Genomic DNA, 22,632 nt, shown 5'->3' with positions numbered 1-22,632 from the left:
TGGGGAACAGGCCCTGGTGTGTGTGTGTGTGTGTGTGCATGTGTGCGTGTGTGTATATACGCAGGCAGGTGGGCGCGTATGCCCCTGCTGGACGGAACTAGCCCTGCTCTGTGTATCATACCCCTTGTACTGCTCCTGGCTGCAGGGGATTCTCCTGCAGCTGATCCCTGAGCGGTGGGGTGGGTGGGGGCAAGTGCTGAGCTCTTGCCCGAGGAGCTCTGAGCCCAGCCAGCCCCTCGCTTGCCTCTGCCTCATCCTGTAATTAACTGAGCCGCCCTCAGGGACTCCAGCCGCATCCCTGGGCCAGGTTCACAGGCCGGTGGAGGCAGCGCTGGGAGATGTCCCAGCTGGTGCCAGCTGGCGGGAGGAACGGGGGAGGGCAGGGGGCGTCACCCAGGACTGGAATCTCATCCCTTCCCCTCACTCTGTAGGCAGCCGGAGGCTGGGCACACACAGGCTGGCGTAGCCCCACGGGGATTCTCTTGCCCAGAGCTGGGGACACTGTGTGGGCCTGGACACCGGGTGAGTGGGGGGATATGGGGTGGGACAGGCCCATAGGTCTGATGGGGGGGATACGGGGCTGGGTGGGCCCATGGGTCTGATCGGGGGTGTGTGTGCAGGATACGGGGCGGGCCGGGCCCATGGGTCTGTTCCGGGGGGCGGGATGAGGGGCAGAACGGGCCTATTGGTCTGATGGGAGGGGAGACTACGGGGCTGGACGGGCCATGGCACTGATCGGGGTGGGGGAGAGGAAGCAGGTTACGTCCCCAGCATCTCCCTCCGGCAGCAGGACTGGCCTCCAGGCAGGGGAGATGGGGCACGGCCGGGGGGATGAAGGGCAGTGCCCCCTAGAGCCAGGCAGGGGAGATGGGGCACAGCCAGGGGGATGAAGGACAGCGGCCCCTAGCGCCAGGCAGGGGAGATGGGGCACGGCCCGGGGGATGAAGGGCAGCGCCCCCTAGAGCCAGGCTGGGGAGATGGGGCACAGCCAGGGGGATGAAGGACAGCGGCCCCTAGCGCCAGGCAGGGGAGATGGGGCACGGCCCGGGGGATGAAGGGCAGCGCCCCCTAGAGCCAGGCTGGGGAGAAGGAGGAGAGCTGGGGGATGAAGGGCAGTGCCCCCTAGTGCCAGGCTGGGGAGATCGGGGACAGCCGGGGGATGAAGTGTAGCGCCCCCTAGTGCCAGGCTGGGGAGATCGGGGACAGCCGGGGGATGAAGTGTAGCGCCCCCTAGTGCCAGGCTGGGGAGATCGGGGACAGCCGGGGGATGAAGTGTAGCGCCTCCGGGGCACAGCCAGGGGGATGAAGGGCAGTGCCCCCTAGTTCCAGGCTGGTGAGATGGGGCACGGCCTGGGGGATGAAGAGCAGTGCCCCATAGTGCCAAGCTGGGGAGAAGGGGCACAGCCAGGCGTGAAGTTCAGCGCCCCCTAGCGCCAGGTGGGGAGATGGGGCTTTGCCAGGGGATGAAGGGCAGTGCTCCCTAGAGACAGCCTGGGGAGAAGGAACATGGCTGGGGGGAGGAAGGGTAGTACCCCTTAGCGCTAGGCTGGGGAGATGGGGCATGGGCGGGGGATGAAGGGCAGCACCCCCTAGTGCCAGGCTGGGAAGATGGGACACAGTTGTATTTCAGTATATCTCCAGTTGTATTTCAGATTCACAACCATCCACAGTGGTCCCAGCTTATCCTCCCAACCTGTCCCAGCAGCACTGGTGGGGATGGTGTCCAAGGGACCAGTCACCACATTCCTCTGTCTTCTCCTTGGTGCCTTCACAAGAGGTGAGAGAACTTCCGCCAATGTTCTCTGCAGATGATCATCTCCAAGTAGTGACAGGAGCCAGACACGGACCGACTCTCCCCTGCCACCCAGCCACCTGTTCCCCATTGCTCACAGCTCTCCCAAACAAAATCCTGCCAGGCTGAAGTTTTCCATGATGGGTGTCGCTCCAGAGGGCACCATTTTTGGGAAGTTTCATTCAAATCTGTCTGAGCTTTTCTGAGTTACAACCAGAGGATCCCAAGCCCCAAAAGTCATCAATGTTGGGTTTTTTTGCCCAGCTTTCACGCCAAAACACCTGTACCAATTTCCTTCAAACTTGGCTTGTTTTGGAGCTCTCACTGGCATCTAAACAAGCCAAGCAGGATGAGAAATGGAATAAGGGGATTTAAAGTTACGGATATTTCCATCTCTATTTCCACCAATGATCCCATCAGAAATTTTGCATGTAAGTCAATTGAGAAAATCTGGGCCAATTTCTTTCAATCTTGGCTCACTTTGGAGTTCACGGGAAGATCTAAAGAACAGGCCAAGTTGGATGAAAATGGAACAAAGGATTTAAAGTCACATGGTGCTTCAGCATATTGTATCTTTCTGAGCCTGGGCAAGAAGGTGGGCCAGAGTGGGGGATTCTGGTGTGTGATTTCCTGGAATAATTAATTAATACTCAATTTTGACATGAAATCTTTAAAAATTGGAGGTTAATTAAGTCCCTCCTGTGTTTCCTCTCCCAGGGGCCAGCACCCAGCAGGCTTTCACAGTGGAGCCAGATAACATCACAGTCCTGGAAGGGGCCGTGGCTATCTTGCAGTGCGTGGTGGACAATCCCTCAGGCGTGGTCCAGTGGGTGAAGGATGGGTTGCTGCTAGGACCAGACACAAACATCCCCGGCTTCCCCCGCTACAGTATGACGGGAGACCCCAGCAAAGGCGAGTGGGTTGGTCTGGCCTCCAGACAGCCAGATGGGGCTAAATGCGTCTATCCCTCCCACCCCCACTTCAGCCATTGTGGCTGTGAACCAGCTCTGGGGACACCTGTGTGTGTGAGAGCCCTGACTGGCCCAGTTCTAGGACTCCTGGGTTCTGTCCCCGGCTCTGGGAGGGGAGTGAGGTCTAGTCGCTAGAGCGGGGCTGGGAGCCAGGAGCAGAGCCAGCACAGAACCCAGGCATCCGGGCCATATAGATTCACCATTCCCTCTGTGTCCTGCCCAGCAGGGGAGCACCACCTGCGGATCGTGGACAGCCGGCTGGCAGACGACGGGGACTATGAGTGCCAGGCGGGGCGCTCCAAGGAGAGCCCAGGCATCGTGTCGCACACGGCACTGCTCAGTGTGCTGGGTGAGCTGCCAGGCTGGGGGCGGGAGGGTAACCGAGGCTCTGGGGAGCTGGGGGAGGGGTGACTCTTCAGGGCCATTCCTCCTTTCCCCTCCCCCGCAGTGCCCCCCAAGACACCTGTCTTCAAGGAGTACGAGGCCAACAGCACCGTGACCTGGGTGGCCGGCGTGGAGTACACGGTGACCTGCAGCGCCGGGGACGCCAAGCCGGCTGCGGAGATTTCCTTCAGCAAGGGTGAGTGCCCCCCGTGGGTCTGATTGGGGGGGGGTGACTGGGCTGGAGAGGCCCATGAGTCTGATCGGGGGGGGGGGGGGATGGGCTGGAGGGGCCCATGGGTCTGATCAGGGAGGGGGGACTGAGCTATTATATAAGGCCAGCACTCACCATGTTGGACCATAATGTGAGAGGGTCTTTCTTTTTCCATATACACCCCTCTATCTAATCCAGCCCCTCTCCCTGGTAACTGGGCACCTGTCCCCCAGGGCTCATGGCCATGGGGTGTCTCTCAGTGACCCCAGCCCATCCCCTGGTATCTGGGCATCTCTCCCCGGGGTGCGCGGCTGTGGGGGTGCCCTCAGCGATGCTGTGATATATTGGCCTGGGTGGGAGTGCTGGGAACCCCACTCCCCTCATGATCCCTCCCGCCCCCAGGTGGCAGCCCACTCCCCGACGTGTCACACCAGGTGCACTCCGGGTCCAGCGAGAAGCTCTCCAGCACCATCGCTGTGCTCAGGTGAGAGGGTCCAGGGGATGCCCCCTCCCATTGAAGCAGGGGGGCCCTGACTTAGCCCAGGGGGTCGCCAGCCAGGTGCCCCCAGTGCCCCTTTGAGACACCAGCGCAGTGCCCCCTTCCCTCCCCAGCCTCCGCTAGGAGACCTGAGCCCTCTACAGCTCTGCCAGTGCCCCTCACTCCCGACCTGCAGCCCCTGCCAGCCCAGCCCTGGGCTTCTCCCTCCCCCCCAGCTCTGCTGGTGCCCCTCACTCCCAACCTGCAGCCCCTTGTAGGCGCTAGTTCAGGGTGGGCAAACTTTTTGGCCCGAGGACCACATTGGGGTTGCGAAACTGTATGGAGGGCCGGGTAGGGCAGGCTGTGCCTCCCCAAACAGCCTGGCCCCCGCCCCCTATCCGCCCTCTCCCACTTTCCGCCCCCTGACTGCCCCCCTCAGAACCCCCGACCCATCCAACCCCCCTGCTCCTTGTCCCCTGACCAGCCAGAGTGCTGGCGGCGTGGCAAGCTGAGGCTCCGGGGGAGGGGAGACAGCAGGGGAGGGGGCCGTAGTTTGCCCACCTCTGCGTTAGTTGGTATAGCCCGTTCCCCTTCTGTCCCCAGGGTCACCCCACAGAGCTTGGACAACGGGAAGCGTCTGGTCTGTGCAGCCACAAATGAGGCCGTCTCGGCCGCTGTGGTGGCTGGCTTCACCATGAACATCTTGTGTGAGTAACGCCCACCATGCCCTGGGCATCCCTCCAATCTCTGTGGGGACTCACTCCCAGCTGGGGACACCAATGAAAGGGTTAAAAAGATCCCCACAGCCATATTCTCCTGTATATACATCAACTCCACCTATCAGCTGACCCTCAATGGCTCCCCACTTAAAATATAAGCCTCACCCTCTTCTCTCCTGGGTGTCTCCCCTTCCATAGCCTGCACCCAGCTGTAGTGTTTGCCTCTGGCTCTTCCTATTTGCAGGCTTTCTGTTTACTACAATTAACTCATCAAGGAGACTGTATATAAATCGACCCCTCAGCCATTAACCCTTAGGAAAATGAGGAGTCAAAGATCAGGAGGTGACATTTATATAAGTCAACCCTCAATGGCTCACCCTTAAAACAAGGAGGTCCTGGAGACTCCTGTTGGCTCATGTATATAAGTCGACCTCTCAAAGTTTAACCCTTCAGACAATGAGGCTACAAAGACCTGTGTATATATGTTGGCCCTTCAATGTTTAACTGTTAGAACAATGGGGATTGGAAGACAAGGAACATCACTGAAGGAGGAGAGGAGGATGAGTTGGGTCTAGTATTTCAGTTGACCCCTCAACCATTAGTCTGTGGTGCCCTGAGGAGGTATCTCATTGGTAATCCCTAGAGCAATGATTTTCTGAAGAGCTGAGGTTGGCCCATGGATGTAATTTGAGCCCTCAGAACCAGCTGTGGAATCCCTTCACTCTATAAGCTGAGCCTTTCCATGATCAACTCTCAGGAGAATGAGGGGTCAGCTGTTGTGTATATAAACTGGACCCTCACCTCTTAACCCCTAGAACCCTGAGGAGTTGGGGGCCTGTGTCTCAGTCAACCCCTCCTCAGTTTGTGGGTATGTCTACACTACAGGATTAATCCGAATTTATATAATTCGAATTTAGGAAACCGATTTTATAAATTCGAATGTATTCGGCCACACTAGGCACCATTAACTCGGTGGTGTGCGTCCAAGCTACCGTAGTAGCATCGATTTCCAGAGCGTTGCATTGTGGGTAGCCAATAACATCTAATTGCCAATAACATCGAATTGCGGCCACACTAACCTTAATTCGGATTAACAATACCGATTTTGACGCTACTCCTCTCGTCGAGGAGGAGTACAGAAATCGAATTAAAGGGCTCTTTAATTCGAATTAAATGGCTTCGTTGTGTGGACGGGTCAAGCGTTAATTCGAATTAAAGCAGCTAAATCCGAATTAAAGTCGTAGTGTAGACCAGGCCTACTCGCCATTACTCCTTAAAGCAATGGCGAGTCAAAGCTGAGGATGTGACCATCACCCCACCACCATTAACATCACTCCCTATATAAATCGACCCTCTTAACCATCAGCCCTTAGAAGACTGAGGTTCTGAAGGGGAAGAGCTGAACATATATAAGTCAACCCTTCAATAAGTAATGCTGAGAGTACCAAGGAGCTGTATTTTGAGTATATGTCGACCCCTCAACCGTTAACCCTATGAGTGCTAGAGATGAAATGGGTATATAAGGCCAAACCCTAACCATTAACCCATACCGCACCAAGGAGCCAGAGATGCTAGGAGGGTCTGTCTCTAGCTGGCTCGGGGAACATGGGATACATTGGTGTGGGGTTGGAGGGGGTGGGGAATTCTCCCTGCTCCAACCCTACTCTGGGGAAACCCAGAGGAATAGGGCTCTGCCCCCAGTTGGCGAAGGGGGTGGGGGAGATTATTTGATTGGGGGGGGGGTGATTCCACGTCTGCTTGTCTCCCAGCATGAGAGTCATTAGGCAGCTCGTTAATGAGCCTAATTACGCACCCAGCACCCCGGGCTGTTCCCCTCCCCAAGCACCCTGATGAGCGAGCAGCTGCAGAGGGCCCAAGGCCATGGAGGGGGCCCAGCAGTGGGGAGAGGACCGTGCATGTTTCACGCATCCTTCCCATCCCTTTGTCTGTCCAGGTCCACCCCCTTCTCTGTCTCCCCCCCACCACCTCCCTTCTGTTCCGATGCCCCGAGTCAGCTCCCTGCCCATACTGCCCTCCGCCTCCACAGCTACAAGATCTGTCTGCCCCCCGGAGTGGGGTGGGGGGCAGCATATTTCAGCTCCAATTGACTGGGGCCATCTATGCCTGCCTCCCCAGCCCCCCAGCTGGCCCCACTGACTCCCCACCCCGGTGGCAGGACATGGCACTGTTGTGCCACAAGGGGGTGCCCCTGAGCACAGGCTGCGCCAGGGTTCCCCCACCACCCATCCTTGTCTCTTCCCCCCCAGTCCCACCTCAGCCACCCACCATTGAAGGATACAAACGCCCCGAAATCAAAGCTGGAGAGACCCTGAAACTCATCTGCATCTCACTGAGCGGGAACCCACTGGCCACGCTGCAATGGCTAAAGGTAACAAGGAGAATGGACAGCAGGGGCTGCGGGTCAGGAGTGAGGGGCACCTGGGGGAGCCCAGGGCTGGGCTAGCAGGGGCTGCAGGTCGGGAGTGAGGAGCACTGGTAGAGCTGTGGGGGAAAGCCCAGGGCTGGGCTAGGAGGGGCTGTGGGTTGTGAGTGAGGGGCACCAGCAGAGCTAGTGGGGGCAGGGCTTGGCTACCAGAGGGCTGCAGGTCAGGAGTGAGGGACACTGGCAGAGCTGTGGGGGGGAGCCCAGGGCTGGGCTAGCAGGGGCTGCAGATCGGGAGTGAGGGGCACTGGCAGAGCTGGGGGTGGGGAGCCCAGGGCTGGGCTAGCAGGGGCTGCAGGTCGAGAGTGAGGGGCACGGGCAGAGCTGGGGGTGGGGAGCCCAGGGCTGGGCTAGCAGGGGGCTGCTGGTCAGGAGTGAAGGGCACAGGCAGAGCTGTGTGGGGGAGCCCAGGGCTGGGCTAGCAGGGGGCTGCAGATCGGGAGTGAGGGGCACTGGCAGAGCTGGGGCTGGGGAGCCCAGGGCTGGGCTAGCAGGGGCTGCAGGTCGAGAGTGAGGGGCACGGGCAGAGCTGGGGGTGGGGAGCCCAGGGCTGGGCTAGCAGGGGGCTGCTGGTCAGGAGTGAAGGGCACAGGCAGAGCTGTGTGGGGGAGCCCAGGGCTGGGCTAGCAGGGGGCTATGGGTCAGGAGTGAGGGGCACCGGCAGAGCCGTGGGGGATGCTAGCCCGTGTTCCCGCAGAACGGGAACGTGGTTTCCACCAGCTGGGAGACGGAGGATGCCAGTGGCGCCTCCCGCAGCCTCCTGACCCTCAGCATCAAACCCGAGGACAACGGGGCTCAGCTGCACTGCGAAGCCATGAACCAGGTGTCGCCCCTGCCCCTGGTGGCCAGCGTCACCCTGCGTGTGGTCTGTGAGTGCCCCACCCCCCCAGCACCCTGCGCCCCCCAGTGCTCCCTGCTGGCCAGCGTCACCCTGCGTGTGGTCTGTGAGTGCCCAACCCCCACCCCCCCAGCACCCTGCGCCCCCCAGCGCCTCTGGACTGCCTCCCGGCTTTAACCCACCAGCGCCCTGTTCCCCCCAGTGCCCTCTGCTGGCCAGCATCACTGTGTGTGTGGTCTGTGAGTGCCCCTTCCACCCCCCCAGCACCCTGTGCCCCCCCAGCGCTCCCTGCTGGACAGCGTCACCCTGTGTGTGGTCTGTGAGTGCCCCTTCCACCCCCCCCAGCACCCTGCGCCCCCCAGTGCCCTCTGCTGGCCAGCGTCACCCTGTGTGTTGTCTGTGACTGCCCCACCCCCACCCCCCCAGCACCCTGTGCCTCCCAGTGCCCCCTGCTGGCCAGCGTCACCCTGCGTGTGGTCTGTGAGTGCCCCTTCCACCACCCCCAGCACCCTGTGCCCCCCCAGCGCTCCCTGCTGGCCAGCGTCACCCTGTGTGTTGTCTGTGACTGCCCCACCCCCACCCCCCCAGCACCCTGTGCCTCCCAGTGCCCCCTGCTGGCCAGCATCACTCTGTGTGTGGTCTGTGAGTGCCCCTTCCACCCCCCCAGCACCCTGTGCCCCCCCAGCGCTCCCTGCTGGCCAGCGTCACCCTGTGTGTTGTCTGTGACTGCCCCACTCCCACCCCCCAGCACCCTGCGCCCCCCAGTGCCCCCTGCTGGCCAGCGTCACCCTGTGTGTGGTCTGTGACTGCCCCCCCACAGCGCCCCCTGCTGGATTAGGCTGGGTCAGGTTGGAGTAGCCGGGAGTAGGGAGCTCCTTCCAAACCAGCGCCCCCATGCCCCCCTGGCAGTGGCTGGGTCTGCAGTTCTGAGATCTCTCCCCCTCCCCAGTTCTCCCCACAGAGGTTTCCATCCTGGGCTCCATCAGTACCCCGGAGAACAAGCAGATCTCGCTGTCCTGCTCCACCACCCCCAGCAACCCCCCGGTGCAGCTGCGCTGGTGGCTGGGCTGGCGGGAGCTCACCACCACTGAGGTCACCGTCACCGAGGTCAGTGCCCAGCTACGGCCCCCCAGAGCTGCCCCGCCTGCTGTCCCCACGGCCACCACAGGGGGAGACATTGAGCCAGGGGAAACTGGGAGGGGCTGGGAGCCAGGACTCCTGGGTTCTCTCCCTGAATCTTTTGTGAATTTCAATGAGCTCCTCCCATTATGGGTACTTCAGTTTCCCTCTCTGCATAACAATAGTGAATATCCCATTCCCTGCCCTCTAAGCGGCACCCTGGGACAGATCAGGGCCAGCGCCCCCTGGAGGGAACAGGCCCTGGGCCCCATTCCCTGCCCCCAAGCCCGCCAGGCCCCAGGAGCAGGGGCTGGGTGCCGGGTTCTCTCCCGCAGGCAGCGCACGGCGGGACAGTGACCGTCTCCAACCTGACACACATGGCCCGGCGCGAAGAGAATGGGCTGCCCCTCACCTGCGAGGCCTTCAACGAGGTTGTGCTCTTCACCCGCAGCACCAGCCTGCCCCTCAGCGTGAAGTGTGAGCCCCCACCCAGGGCAGGGGGGTGCCAATGGGTGGTGGGGCTGGGCAGGCTGCGGGGGGGGGGGGGAGGAGGGCTGGAGGAAGGGGAGAGGGCAGGGAGTGATGAGGGGGAAGTGGGGGAGGAGGGATAGTGGGGTGGGGCTGGAGTGAGAGCAGAGGGGGCTGGGGGCAGAAGAAGTGGAGGACCGGAGGTGGGGAAACACCTCCTGTGGAGACTTAAGACCTCCTCAAGTCCCCACCTATGTGGAAGCCCCACCCACCAGCAGCCCCATCCCATATCACCCCAGCCTGGGGCGCATGGCCAGACCTACGGGTGGAGAGGGGCCCTGGGGAAGGGGGGTCTGCACCCCCTGTGATGCTGTTGGGGAGGGGGGGTGCTGACACAGGTTGTCATGGCAATACAGGAGTTGATTGACATTAACCCTCTTTTTGTTCCCCATCCCCCTAGACCCACCCCAGAAGGTTTGGATTGAGGCCCCACCCCCTGACAGCCGATTCCGGGCTGGCACTAAGGTCAGGCTGACCTGCTTTGCCAGTGGGGGAAACCCGGCCCCCCGCCTCGTCTGGATCAAGGTCATGGGGGGGGGCACCAGGCCATGGGGAGCTCAGCAGGGGGCGCTGTGCTGCGAGGAGCGGGGTGGGGGGCTCAGCAGGGGAGGCTGTGCTGCGGAGAGTGGGGCGGGGAGCTCAACGGGGGGGGGCTGTGCTGCGAGGAGTGCGGCGGGGAGCTCAGCTGTAGCACCGTGCTGCGGGCAGTGGGGTGGGGGGCTCAGTGGGGGGCAGTCTCCCTTTGGAATGAAACCCACCCTAGCCCAGAGCCCTACCCATGGGGCGTTATATGTGGCTGTTTCCCAGCTGCCCTGCCCCAGAGGTGGCTGCATCTCTGGGTTGCTCACTGGGCTCTGGGCTCTCTCCCGACAGGACACCAAGTCCCTCAAGGAGGGGACCCAGGTGGCCTCCGGCAAGATCGTCTCCAAAGAGCTGATCCTGACCACTAGCCCCAGCGACAACCTGGCCATCTACCGCTGCAACGCCTCCAACGATGGCAAGAGCCCGGCGCTCACGGCCCAGACCCGCCTCCGCATCCAGTGTGCGTCCTCGGCCCTCGGGGGGGGGGGGGGGGGGGGGGAGAGGGGCGGTCTGTACACAAGGTGGAGTCAAGTAAACCCACCCCTTAAGGGCACAGCACCCCCATTGGGTGGTGACAGCAACGCACCTAGGGTGACCAGACAGCAAGTGTGAAAAATCAGGACGGGGGGGGGGGGGGGGGTAATAGGAGCCTATATAAGAAAAAGACCCCAAAATCAGGACTGTCCCTATAAAATCAGGACATCTGGTCACCCTACACTACACCCCACCCCCGTCCCGATTTTTCACACTTGCTGTCTGGTCACCCTACCCTACACCAGTCTCAGTTCTGCCCCTTTGCTCCCCCCCCCACACCCAGTTCCCCCCATAGACGTGAAGATCACGACCATGGCCAAGGAGGTGCGACGTGGCCAGACGCTGACCCTGACCTGCGTCACCGGCAGCAGCAACCCCTTCGCCACCCTGGCCTGGTTCAAGGACGCAGAGAAGTAAGAGAGGGTGCCCCTCACTCCTGACCTGCAGCCCCCTGCTGTCTCAGCCCTGGGCTCCCCCCACCTGGCTTTGCCAGTACCCCTCAGTCCTGACCCACAGCCCCCTGCTGTCCCAGCCCTGGGCTCCCCCAACCTGGCTCTGCCGGTGCCCCTCACTCCTGACCCGCAGCCACCTGCTGTCCCATCTTGTGCTGCTCTTTCAGGCTGAAGGGTGTGGATCTGGGCCAGAAGCCGGCAGAGTTCGGGGGTCTCTCCACCTCGGGGAAGGTGACCCTGGTAGTGTCATCCTCTGACAATGGGCAGCGGGTGACGTGCCAGGCCTACAGCTCCATCCTGGCTGAGGCAGTCAACACCTTCTACAAGCTCAACATCCTGTGTGAGAGCTTCCCCTGCCTGGGGATAGGGAGCAACGTGCTGCGGGGAGAGGGAGGGGGGCTCAGCAGGGGGCGCCGTGCTGCAGGGAGGGGGTTGAGGCTCAGGGGGGTGCCGTGCTGCAGGGAGGGGGTCTCAGCAGGGGGCGCTGTGCTGCAGGGAGGGGGTGGGGGCTCAGCAGGGGGCGCTGTGCTGCAGGGAGCAGGGCGGGGGCTCAGCAGGGGGCGCTGTGCTGCAGGGAGGGGGTGGGGGCTCAGCAGGGGGCGCTGTGCTGCAGGGAGGGGGTGGGGGCTCAGCAGGGGGCGCTGTGCTGCAGGGAGGGGGTGGGGGCTCAGCACGGGGCGCTGTGCTGCAGGGAGAAGGGCGGGGGCTCAGCAGGGGGCGCCATGCTGCAGGGCGGGGGCTCAGCAGGGGGCGCTGTGCTGCGGGGAGCAGGGCGGGGGCTCAGCAGGGGGTGCTGTGCTGCAGGGAGGGGGCGGGGGCTCAGCAGGGGGCGCTGTGCTGCAGGGAGCAGGCGGGGGCTCAGGGGGGCGCCATGCTGCAGGACAGGGGCTCAGCAGGGGGCGCTGTGCTGCGGGGAGCAGGGCGGGGGCTCAGCAGGGGGCGCTGTGCTGCAAGGAGCAGGGCAGGGGCTCAGCAGGGGGCGCTGTGCTGCGGGGAGCAGGGCGGGGGCTCAGCAGGGGGAGCTAGGCTGCAGGGAGGGGGTGGGGGCTCAGCAGGGAGCGCTGTGCTGTGGGGAGCAGGGCTGGGGCTCAGCAGGGGGCGCTGTGCTGCAGGGAGCAGGGCGGGGGCTCAGCAGGGGGCGCTGTGCTGCAGGGAGGGGGGCTCAGCAGGGGGCGCTGTGCTGCAGGGAGCAGGGCGGGGGCTCAGCAGGGGGCGCTGGGCTGCAGGGAGCAGGCAGGAGCTCAGGGGGGCGCCGTGCTGCAGGGCAGGGGCTCAGCAGGGGGCGCTGTGCTGCGGGGAGCAGGACGGGGGCTCAGCAGGGGGCACTGTGCTGCAGGGAGCAGGGCGGGGGCTCAGCAGGGGGCGCTGTGTTGCAGGGAGGGGGGCTCAGCAGGGGGCGCTGTGCTGCAGGGAGCAGGGCGGGGGCTCAGCAGGGGGCGCTGTGCTGCGGGGAGCAGGGCGGGGGCTCAGCAGGGGGCGCTGTGCTGCGGGGAGCAGGGCGGGGGCTCAGCAGGGGGCACTGTGCTGCAGGGAGCAGGGCAGGGGCTCAGCAGGGGGCGCTGTGCTGCGGGGAGCAGGGCGGGGGCTCAGCAGGGGGAGCTAGGCTGCAGGGAGGGGGTGGGGGCTCAGCAGGGAGCGCTGTGCTGTGGGGAGCAGGGCGGGGGCTCAGCAGGGGGCGCTGTGCTGCAGGGAGGGGGGCTCAGCAGGGGGCGCTGTGCTGCAGGGAGCAGGGCGGGGGCTCAGCAGGGGGCGCTGTGTTGCAGGGAGCAGGGTGGGGGCTCAGCAGGGGGCGCTGTGCTGCAGGGAGCAGGGCGGGGGCTCAGCAGGGGGCGCTGTGCTGCAGGGAGGGGGGGGGGCTCAGCAGAGAGCGCTGTGCTGCAGGGAGCAGGGCGGGGGCTCAGCAGCGGGCGCTGTGCTGCAGGGAGGGGGTGGGGGCTCAGCAGGGGGCGCTGTGCTGTGGGGAGAAGGGCGGGGGCTCAGCAGGGGGCGCTGTGCTGCGGGGAGCAGGGCGGGGGCTCAGCAGGGGGTGCCGTGCTGCAGGGATGGGGGCTCAGCAGGGGGCGCTGTGCTGCAGGGAGCAGGGCGGGGGCTGAGCAGGGGGTGCTGTGCTGCAGGGAGGGGGTGGGGGCTCAGCAGGGGGCGCTGTGCTGCAGGGAGCAGGGCGGGGGCTCAGCAGGGGGCGCTGTGCTGCGGGGAGCAGGGCGGGGGCTCAGCAGGGGGTGCCGTGCTGCAGGGATGGGGGCTCAGCAGGGGGCGCTGTGCTGCAGGGAGCAGGGCGGGGGCTGAGCAGGGGGCGCTGTGCTGCAGGGAGGGGGTGGGGGCTCAGCAGGGAGCGCTGTGCTGCGGGGAGCAGGGCGGGGGCTCAGCAGGGGGCGCTGTGCTGCAGGGAGGGGGTGGGGGCTCAGCAGGGGGCGCTGTGCTTTGGGGAGCAGGGCGGGGGCTCAGCAGGGGGCGCTGTGCTGCGGGGAGCAGGGCGGGGGCTCAGCAGGGGGCGCCGTGCTGCAGGGAGGGGGGCTCAGCAGGGGGCGCTGTGCTGCGGGGAGCAGGGCGGGGGCTCAGCAGGGGGTGCCGTGCTGCAGGGAGGGGGGCTCAGCAGGGGGCGCTGTGCTGCAGGGAGCAGGGTGGGGGCTCAGCAGGGGGCGCTGTGCTGCAGGGAGGGGGTGGGGGCTCAGCAGGGGGCGCTGTGCTGCAGGGAGAAGGGCGGGGGCTCAGCAGGGGGCGCCATGCTGCATCGCGGGGGCTCAGCAGGGGGCGCTGTGCTGCGGGGAGCAGGGCGGGGGCTCAGCAGGGGGTGCTGTGCTGCAGGGAGGGGGCGGGGGCTCAGCAGGGGGCGCTGTGCTGCAGGGAGCAGGCGGGGGCTCAGGGGGGCGCCATGCTGCAGGACAGGGGCTCAGCAGGGGGCGCTGTGCTGCGGGGAGCAGGGCGGGGGCTCAGCAGGGTGCGCTGTGCTGCAGGGAGCAGGGCAGGGGCTCAGCAGGGGGCGCTGTGCTGCGGGGAGCAGGGCGGGGGCTCAGCAGGGGGAGCTAGGCTGCAGGGAGGGGGTGGGGGCTCAGCAGGGAGCGCTGTGCTGTGGGGAGCAGGGCTGGGGCTCAGCAGGGGGCGCTGTGCTGCAGGGAGGGGGGCTCAGCAGGGGGCGCTGTGCTGCAGGGAGGGGGGCTCAGCAGGGGGCGCTATGCTGCAGGGAGCAGGGCGGGGGCTCAGCAGGGGGCGCTGGGCTGCAGGGAGCAGGCGGGAGCTCAGGGGGGCGCCGTGCTGCAGGGCAGGGGCTCAGCAGGGGGCGCTGTGCTGCAGGGAGCAGGGCGGGGGCTCAGCAGGGGGCGCTGTGTTGCAGGGAGGGGGGCTCAGCAGGGTGCGCTGTGCTGCAGGGAGCAGGGCGGGGGCTCAGCAGGGGGCGCTGTGCTGCGGGGAGCAGGGCGGGGGCTCAGCAGGGGGCGCTGTGCTGCGGGGAGCAGGGCGGGGGCTCAGCAGGGGGAGCTAGGCTGCAGGGAGGGGGTGGGGGCTCAGCAGGGAGCGCTGTGCTGTGGGGAGCAGGGCGGGGGCTCAGCAGGGGGCGCTGTGCTGCAGGGAGGGGGGCTCAGCAGGGGGCGCTGTGCTGCAGGGAGCAGGGCGGGGGCTCAGCAGGGGGCGCTGTGTTGCAGGGAGGGGGGCTCAGCAGGGGGCGCTGTGCTGCAGGGAGCAGGGCGGGGGCTCAGCAGGGGGCGCTGTGCTGCAGGGAGGGGGTGGGGGCTCAGCAGGGAGCGCTGTGCTGCGGGGAGCAGGGCGGGGGCTCAGCAGGGGGCACTGTGCTGCAGGGAGGGGGTGGGGGCTCAGCAGGGGGCGCTGTGCTGTGGGGAGAAGGGCGGGGGCTCAGCAGGGGGCGCTGTGCTGCGGGGAGCAGGGCGGGGGCTCAGCAGGGGGCGCTGTGCTGCGGGGAGCAGGGCGGGGGCTCAGCACGGGGTGCCGTGCTGCAGGGATGGGGGCTCAGCAGGGGGCGCTGTGCTGCAGGGAGCAGGGTGGGGGCTCAGCAGGGAGCGCTGTGCTGCGGGGAGCAGGGCGGGGGCTCAGCAGGGGGCGCCGTGCTGCAGGGAGGGGGGCTCAGCAGGGGGCGCTGTGCTGCAGGGCGGGGGCTCAGCAGGGAGCGCTGTGCTGCAGGGAGCAGGGCGGGGGCTGAGCAGGGGGCGCTGTGCTGCAGGGAGGGGGTGGGGGCTCAGCAGGGGGCGCTGTGCTGCGGGGAGCAGGGCGGGGGCTCAGCAGGGGGCGCTGTGCTGCGGGGAGCAGGGCGGGGGCTCAGCAGGGGGCGCTGTGCTGCAGGGAGGGGGTGGGGGCTCAGCAGGGGGCGCTGTGCTTTGGGGAGCAGGGCGGGGGCTCAGCAGGGGGCGCTGTGCTGCGGGGAGCAGGGCGGGGGCTCAGCAGGGGGTGCCGTGCTGCAGGGATGGGGGCTCAGCAGGGGGCGCTGTGCTGCGGGGAGCAGGGCGGGGGCTCAGCAGGGGGCGCTGTGCTGCAGGGAGGGGGGTGGGGGGCTCAGCAGGGGGCGCTGTGCTTTGGGGAGCAGGGCGGGGGCTCAGCAGGGGGCGCTGTGCTGCGGGGAGCAGGGCGGGGGCTCGGCAGGGGGCGCTGTGCTGCGGGGAGCAGGGCGGGGGCTCAGCTGGGGGCGCTGTGCTGCAGGGAGGGGGGCTCAGCAGGGGGCGCTGTGCTGCAGGGAGCAGGGCGGGGGCTCAGCAGGGGGCGCTGTGCTGCAGGGAGCAGGGCGGGGGCTCAGCAGGGAGCGCTGTGCTGCGGGGAGCAGGGCGGGGGCTCGGCAGGGGGCGCTGTGCTGCGGGGAGCAGGGCGGGGGCTCAGCTGGGGGCGCTGTGCTGCAGGGAGGGGGGCTCAGCAGGGGGCGCTGTGCTGCAGGGAGCAGGGCGGGGGCTCAGCAGGGGGCGCTGTGCTGCAGGGAGGGGGGCTCAGCAGGGGGCGCTGTGCTGCAGGGAGCAGGGCGGGGGCTCAGCAGGGGGCACTGGGCTGCAGGGAGGGGGTGGGGGCTCAGCAGGGGGCGCTGTGCTGCAGGGAGCAGGGCGGGGGCTTAGCAGGGGGGGCCGTGCTGTGGGGAGCAGGGCGGGGGCTCAGCAGGGGGTGCTAGGCTGCAGGGAGGGGGTGGGGGCTCAGCAGGGGGCGCTGTGCTGCAGGGAGCAGGCGGGGGCTCAGCAGGGGGCGCTGTGCTGCGGGGAGCAGGGCGGGGGCTCAGCAGGGGGCGTTGTGCTGCAGGGAGCAGGGCGGGGGCTCAGCAGGGGGGCGCTGTGCTGCAGGGAGCAGGGCGGGGGCTCAGCAGGGGGCGCTGTGCTGCAAGGGAGGGGGTGGGGGCTCAGCAGGGGGGCGCTGTGCTGCAGGGAGCAGGGTGGGGGCTCAGCAGGGGGCGCTGTGCTGCAGGGAGCAGGGCGGGGGCTCAGCAGGGGGCGCTGTGCTGCGGGGAGCAGGGCGGGGGCTCAGCAGGGGGTGCTGTGCTGCAGGGAGGGGGTGGGGGCTCAGCAGGGGGCGTTGTGCTGCTGGGAGCAGGGCGGGGGCTCAGCAGGGGGCGCTGGGCTGCGGGGAGCAGGGCGGGGGCTCAGCAGGGGGGCGCTGTGTGCAGGGAGCAGGTGGGGGCTCAGGGGGGTGCCGTGTTGCAGGGGAGGGGGGCTCAGCAGGGGGCGCTGTGCTGCGGGGAGTGGTGGTGGGGACTCGGCCAGGGGCACTGTGTGCAGGGAGGGGGACTCAACGGGGGGTGCTGTGCTGCAGGGAGCAGGCGGGGGGGCTCAGCAGTGGGGAGCTGTGATGCAGGGAGGGGCCGGAGGCTAAGCAGGGGGCTCCAGGCTGCAGGGAGCAGGCAGCGGCAGGGGTCAGCAGGGGGCACTGTGCTGCAGGGAGTGGGGCAGGAGGTCCAGCAGGGGGCACTGAGCGGGGCGGGGTCTCAGTTGCTGCTGCCCCCTGTGTGGCCCCAGATCCCCCCGAGTTCTCGTCGGAGCAGCCGGCCGTGGCCCAGGGTGTGGAACACGGAGCCGTGGAGCTGCCTCTGCACGTCTCCGCCAACCCCCCCAAATTGAACTGCAGCTGGAGCTTCCGTGGGAAGGTGCTGAGACCAGGTGTGTGGGGGGGGGGGCGCTGAGACCAAGTGTGTGTGTGTGTGGGGGGGGGGGCTGAGACCAAGTGTGGGGGGGGGGGATGCTGAAACCAGGTGTGTGGTGGGGGGGGGGGCGCTGAGGCCAGGTGTGGGGGGGGGGGGCACTGAGACCAGGTGTGTGTGTGTGGGGCCCTGAGACCAGGTGTGTGGTGGGGGGGCGCTGAGACCAAGTGGGGGGGGGGCGCTGAGACCAGGTGTGTGGTGCAGGGGAGGCACTGAGGCCAGGTGTGGGGGGGGCTCAGGGGGGCGCTATCCCTGCCCAAGCTGGGCATAGTGTTCCCGCATGACTCCTCTCTCTGTCTCTCTCACAGAGGGGTCCCCCCGGCACCACCTGCGAGCAGGGGGCAGCCTGGCCATCTGGAACCTGAGTCGAGCCGACATGGGTCAGTACCGGGCACGGTGCCAGAACCCCGAGGGGCAGAACGAGACCCACCTCCACCTGGATGTGCACTGTGAGTTCCACCCCCCCACCCCGCTGCCCCCTGACCTCAGTGCCCCCATAAGAACATAAGAACGGCTGTACCGGGTCAGACCAAAGGTCCATCTAGCCCGGAATCCTGTCTACCGACAGTGGCCAATGCCAGGTGTCCCAGAGGGAGTGGACCAACAGGCAATGATCAAGTGATCTCTCTCCTGCCATCCATCTCCATCCTCTGACAAACAGAGGCTAGGGACACCATTCCTCACCCATCCTGGCTAATAGCCATTAATGGACTTAACCACCATGAATTTATCCAGTTCTCTTTTAAACACTGTTATAGTCCTAGCCTTCACAACCTCCTCAGGCAAGGAGTTCCACAAGTTGACTGTGTGCTGCGTGAAGAAGAACTTCCTTGTATTTGTTTTAAACCTGCTGCCTATTAATTTCATTTGGTGACCCCTAGTTCTTGTATTATGGGAATAAGTAAATAACTTTTCCTTATCCACTTTCTCCACATCACTCATGATTTTATATACCTCTATCATATCCCTCCTTAGTCTCCTCTTTTCCAAGCTGAAGAGTCCTAGCCTCTTTAATCTCTCCTCATATGGGACCCGTTCCAAACCCCTAATCATTTTAGTTGCCCTTTTCTGAACCTTTTCTAGTGCCAGTATATCTTTTTTTAGATGAGGAGACCACATCTGTACGCAGTATTCGAGATGTGGGCGTACCATCCATTTATATAAGGGCAATAATATATTCTCAGTCTTATTCTCTATCCCCTTTTTAATGATCCCTAACATCCTGTTTGCTTTTTTGACCGCCTCTGCACACTGCGCGGACATCTTCAGAGAACTATCCACGATGACTCCAAGATCTTTTTCCTGACTTGTTGTAGCTAAATTAGCCCCCATCATATTGTATGTATAGTTGGGGTTATTTTTTCCAATGTGCATTACTTTACATTTATCCACATTAAATTTCATTTGCCATTTTGTTGCCCAATCACTTAGTTTTGTGAGATCTTTTTGAAGTTCATCACAGTCTGCTTTGGTCTTAACTATCTTGAGCAGTTTAGTATCATCTGCAAACTTTGCCACCTCACTGTTTACCCCTTTCTCCAGATCATTTATAAATAAGTTGAATAGGATTGGTCCGAGGACTGACCCTTGGGGAACACCATAAGTTACCCCTCTCCATTCTGAGAATTTACCATTAATTCCTACCCTTTGTTCCCGGTCTTTTAACCAGTTCTCAATCCATGAAAGGACCTTCCCTTTTATCCCATGACAACTTACTTTACTTAAGAGCCTTTGGTGAGGGACCTTGTCAAAGGCTTTCTGGAAATCTAAGTACACTATGTCCACTGGATCCCCCTTGTCTACATGTTTGTTGACCCCTTCACAGAACTCTAATAGATTAGTAAGACACGATTTCCCTTTACAGAAACCATGTTGACTATTGCTCAACACTTTATGTTTTTCTATGTGTCTGACAATTTTATTCTTAACTATTGTTTCGACTAATTTGCCCGGCACCGACGTTAGACTTACCGGTCTCTAATTGCCGGGATCACCTCTAGAGCCCTTTTTAAATATTGGCGTTACATTAGCTAACTTCCAGTCATTGGGTACAGAAGCCGATTTAAAGGACAGGTTACAAACCTTAGTTAATAGTTCCGCAACTTCAAATTTGAGTTCTTTCAGAACTCTTGGGTGAATGCCATCTGGTCCCGGTGACTTGTTACTGTTGAGTTTATCAATTAATTCCAAAACCTCCTCTAGTGATACTTCAATCTGTGACAGTTCCTCAGATTTGTCACCTACAAAAGCCGGCTCAGGTTTGGGAATCTCCCTAACATCCTCAGCCGTGAAGACTGAAGCAAAGAATCCATTTAGTTTCTCCGCAATGACTTTATTGTCTTTAAGTGCTCCTTTTGTATCTCGATCATCAAGGGGCCCCACTGGTTGTTTAGCAGGCTTCCTACTTCTGATATACTTAAAAAACATTTTGTTATTACCTTTGGAGTTTTTGGCTAGCCGTTCTTCAAACTCCTCTTTGGCTTTTCTTATTACATTCTTGCACTTAATTTGTCAGCGTTTATGCTCCTTTCTATTTGTCTCACTAGGATTTGACTTCCACTTTTTAAAGGAAGTCTTTTTATCTTTTACTGTGTTTCTTAATTTGGGGTATACATTGAAGTTGGGCCTCTATTATGGTGTCTTTAAAAAGCGCCCATGCAGGGATTTCACTTTAGTCACTGTACTTTTTAACTTCTGTTTAACTAACCCCCTCATTTTTGTATAGTTCCCCCTTTTGAAATTAAATGCCACAGTGTTGGGCTATTGAGATGTTCTTCCCACCACAGGGATGTTGAATGCTATTGTATTATGGTCACTATTTCCAAGCGGTCCTGTTATAGTTACCTCTTGGACCAGCTCCTGCACTCCACTCAGGACTAAATCTAGAGTTGCCTCTCCCCTTGTGGATTCCCGTACCAGCTGCTCCATGAAGCAGTCATTTAAAGTATCGAGAAATTTTATCTCTGCATTTTGTCCTGAAGTGAAATGTTCCCACTCAATATGGGGATAATTGAAATCCCCCACTATTATTGGGTTCTTAATTTTGATAACCTCTCTAATTTCCCTTAGCATTTCATCATCACTATCACTGTCCTGGTCAGGTGGTCTATAATAGATCCCTGTTATATTCTTATTAGAGCATGAAATTTCTATCCATAGAGATTCTATGGAACATGTGGATTCACTTAAGATTTTTACTTCATTTGATTCTACATTTTCTTTCACATATAGTGCCACTCCCCCCACTGCACGACCTGTTCTGTCCTTCCGATATATTTTGTACCCCGGAATGATTGTGTCCCATTGATTGCTCTCAGTCCACCAGGTTTCTGTGATGCCTATTACATCAATATCCTCCTTTATCACGAGGCACTCTAGTTCACCCATCTTATTATTTAGACTTCTAGCATTTGTGTACAAGCACTTTAAAAACTTGTCACTGTTTATTTGTCTGCCCTTTTCTGATGTGTTAGATTCTTTTTTATGTGAAAGTTTATCATCTGATCTGGCCCTCTCTCTGCCCCCTAGATGCCCCCTCCATCCGCAGCCTGGGGGACCCCGTCTATGTGGACCTGGGCGCCACGGCTGAGCTTGTATGCGTAGCCAATGCCAACCCCATCCCTGCGGGCATGTTCCAGTGGACGTGGTTGGTAAGGGGGGCGTCTCTGGCCGCGTCTCTCAAAGGGGCACAAGCCACCTGTGACCTTTGCCGCCTGGCCGCCCCATCTGATGTTTGCCATCTCCTGTCTGACCTCTGACCCTTGACATCTCTTATGTGACCTTTGCCCCCTCTGACCTTTTGATTTAGCTTATGATGTACATTTGACTCTCATGTACACAAGTCTGCCCTTTGCCCTCTGATTTGTGACCTTTGCACTTTCCCGTCTCTGACCTGTGCCCTCTAACCCCTCTCTCCAAACTTTAAGGTTTGCTGTCACCATCTAGCCGTTGACCTCCCCAAGGTGGCTTTTGACCCATGCAGTTATGTGGGTGACCTTTGCCCCGGTGGCAAAACTTTAGTCTCCACTCTGACCTTTGCCCTCTCCTATTTGACCTCTGCACAGAACTCTGACCCTTGATGTGTCTTATGTGACCCTTGTTCCTCACCGGCCTTTTTTATTTCTTTTGTCACCTTTGACCCTCATTTACCCGGATCTACCCTTTGCCCCCATGACCTTTGCACCTTCCCCTCCCTGACCTGTGACTTTCGACCCTCTGCTGACCTTTCATTTTTCTCTAACCTTTAACATTTGCTGTTGCCCATCCAACTGCTGACCTCCCCAATGTGGCCTTTGAGCCATGCAAATATCAGGGTGACCTTTGCCCCTCTTTGACCTTTGTCATCTCTGTGGTAACCTTTGACCCCTCTGACCTTTGCCCTTCCTGGTTTGTCCCCCCCCCCGCCTTTGCCCGCTGACCCTGACCTTCCCGCAGGGGGCAGAGGAGCGCAGCCTGGAAGAGCTGGAGCTGGAGCCGGAGGCCTCGGGGGCTGTGGGGCGGCTGCGGATCCGGGGGGCCCGGCAGGCACAGGCCGGGCTCTATGAGTGCCGCGTGGACAACGGGCTGCCCCCCCCAGCCCGGGGCAGCGCCCGCCTCATCGTGCGCTGTGGGTGCTCTATGCAGACTCCCCCACCCCGGGGACCCCCCAGAAACCCCCATCCCCCAGGGCCTCCGACTCACTGGTCCCCCACCTCAGAGATCTCCCCACCCTCTGCCCCTCCCCCAGCCTGAGGATCCACCCCATGCACTGCTTCTCCATCCCGGGGACCCCCCAGCCCCTCTTGTGCCCCCCTCTCCAGGGACCCTCCCCGAGAACATATGAGAACCCAGCACTCCCTGATGTGACCTTTGCCCATCCCCTCTGATCTCTTCCCTCCCTCCTCCAAACCCCCTCCCCTGGGGAACCCCTTGAGGCCTGCCCCCCCCCCAGAACATCCCCCTCTCCAGGGACTTCCCTGCCCCTCCAAGGCCCTCCCAACTCTTCCCTCCTCCCCCCCCCGATTCCCAGACTGCCCTTCACTCTCTCTCTCCCTGCAGTCAAGCCAGAGATCGAGAAGGGCATGGGGCTGGGGAAGGTGGCCATGCCCGGGGACGGGAGCTCGCCCGCCACCCTGCTGTGCCGTGCCCAGGGGGTCCCCAGCGTGCAGTTCAGTTGGGCCAAGAACGGAGTGGCCCTGCACCCTGACAACCCCAGGTAGGAGGGGGCCCAGCATGTGTGAAGAGGGGAGGGGACATGAAACCCCACAGACCAGTGCAACCCGCCAGTATGGGCAGAGACTCCCTGGGGCCTTGGTCAAGCTGGGCAGGGTTGATTAGTCCCCGGCACACAGGCATTGGGAAGCCCTGAGCTTGGCATAGAGAAGCAAAGTCAGAGACCCAGGCCAACCCTGCACTGCCCCTGCCCGACTTCGTCCTTTTCCAGCTCCATCTCACTGGCAGCACCAGGGCACAGCTGGGCATCGCTCC

General features: G+C 62.5%; 1 protein-coding gene across 1 annotated transcript; it reads left to right on the top strand.

Annotated features, from left to right (window-relative positions):
- Nucleotides 1-1,716: 1,716 nt before the first annotated feature.
- On the top strand, nucleotides 1,717-22,364 carry NPHS1 (NPHS1 adhesion molecule, nephrin). The gene is made up of 19 exons (XM_065420455.1): nucleotides 1,717-1,777; nucleotides 2,510-2,704; nucleotides 2,990-3,112; nucleotides 3,212-3,343; nucleotides 3,761-3,842; nucleotides 4,440-4,543; nucleotides 6,823-6,944; nucleotides 7,696-7,867; nucleotides 8,786-8,943; nucleotides 9,291-9,432; nucleotides 9,884-10,008; nucleotides 10,357-10,525; nucleotides 10,883-11,012; nucleotides 11,219-11,391; nucleotides 16,985-17,125; nucleotides 17,475-17,615; nucleotides 20,695-20,816; nucleotides 21,601-21,772; nucleotides 22,204-22,364. The coding sequence occupies exons 1-19, from the start codon at nucleotides 1,717-1,719 to the stop codon at nucleotides 22,362-22,364; spliced, it is 2,625 nt and encodes an 874-aa protein (XP_065276527.1).
- Nucleotides 22,365-22,632: the final 268 nt, after the last annotated feature.

This window comes from Emys orbicularis, chromosome 20 (assembly GCF_028017835.1).
Source record: "Emys orbicularis isolate rEmyOrb1 chromosome 20, rEmyOrb1.hap1, whole genome shotgun sequence".
NCBI lineage: Eukaryota > Metazoa > Chordata > Testudines > Emydidae > Emys > Emys orbicularis.
The sequence above is the reverse complement of the archived record's forward strand: the minus strand, read 5'-3'. Positions and strand labels throughout refer to the sequence as shown.

Coding starts and splice junctions, on each gene's coding strand:
- NPHS1 (XM_065420455.1), top strand. CDS start 1,717: ATGGTGTCCAAGGGACCAGTCACCACATTCCTCTGTCTTCTCCTTGGT. Junction 8,944..9,290: donor CTGAGGTCACCGTCACCGAG/GTCAGTGCCCAG, acceptor TCTCTCCCGCAG/GCAGCGCACGGCGGGACAGT. Junction 10,009..10,356: donor CCCGCCTCGTCTGGATCAAG/GTCATGGGGGGG, acceptor CTCTCCCGACAG/GACACCAAGTCCCTCAAGGA.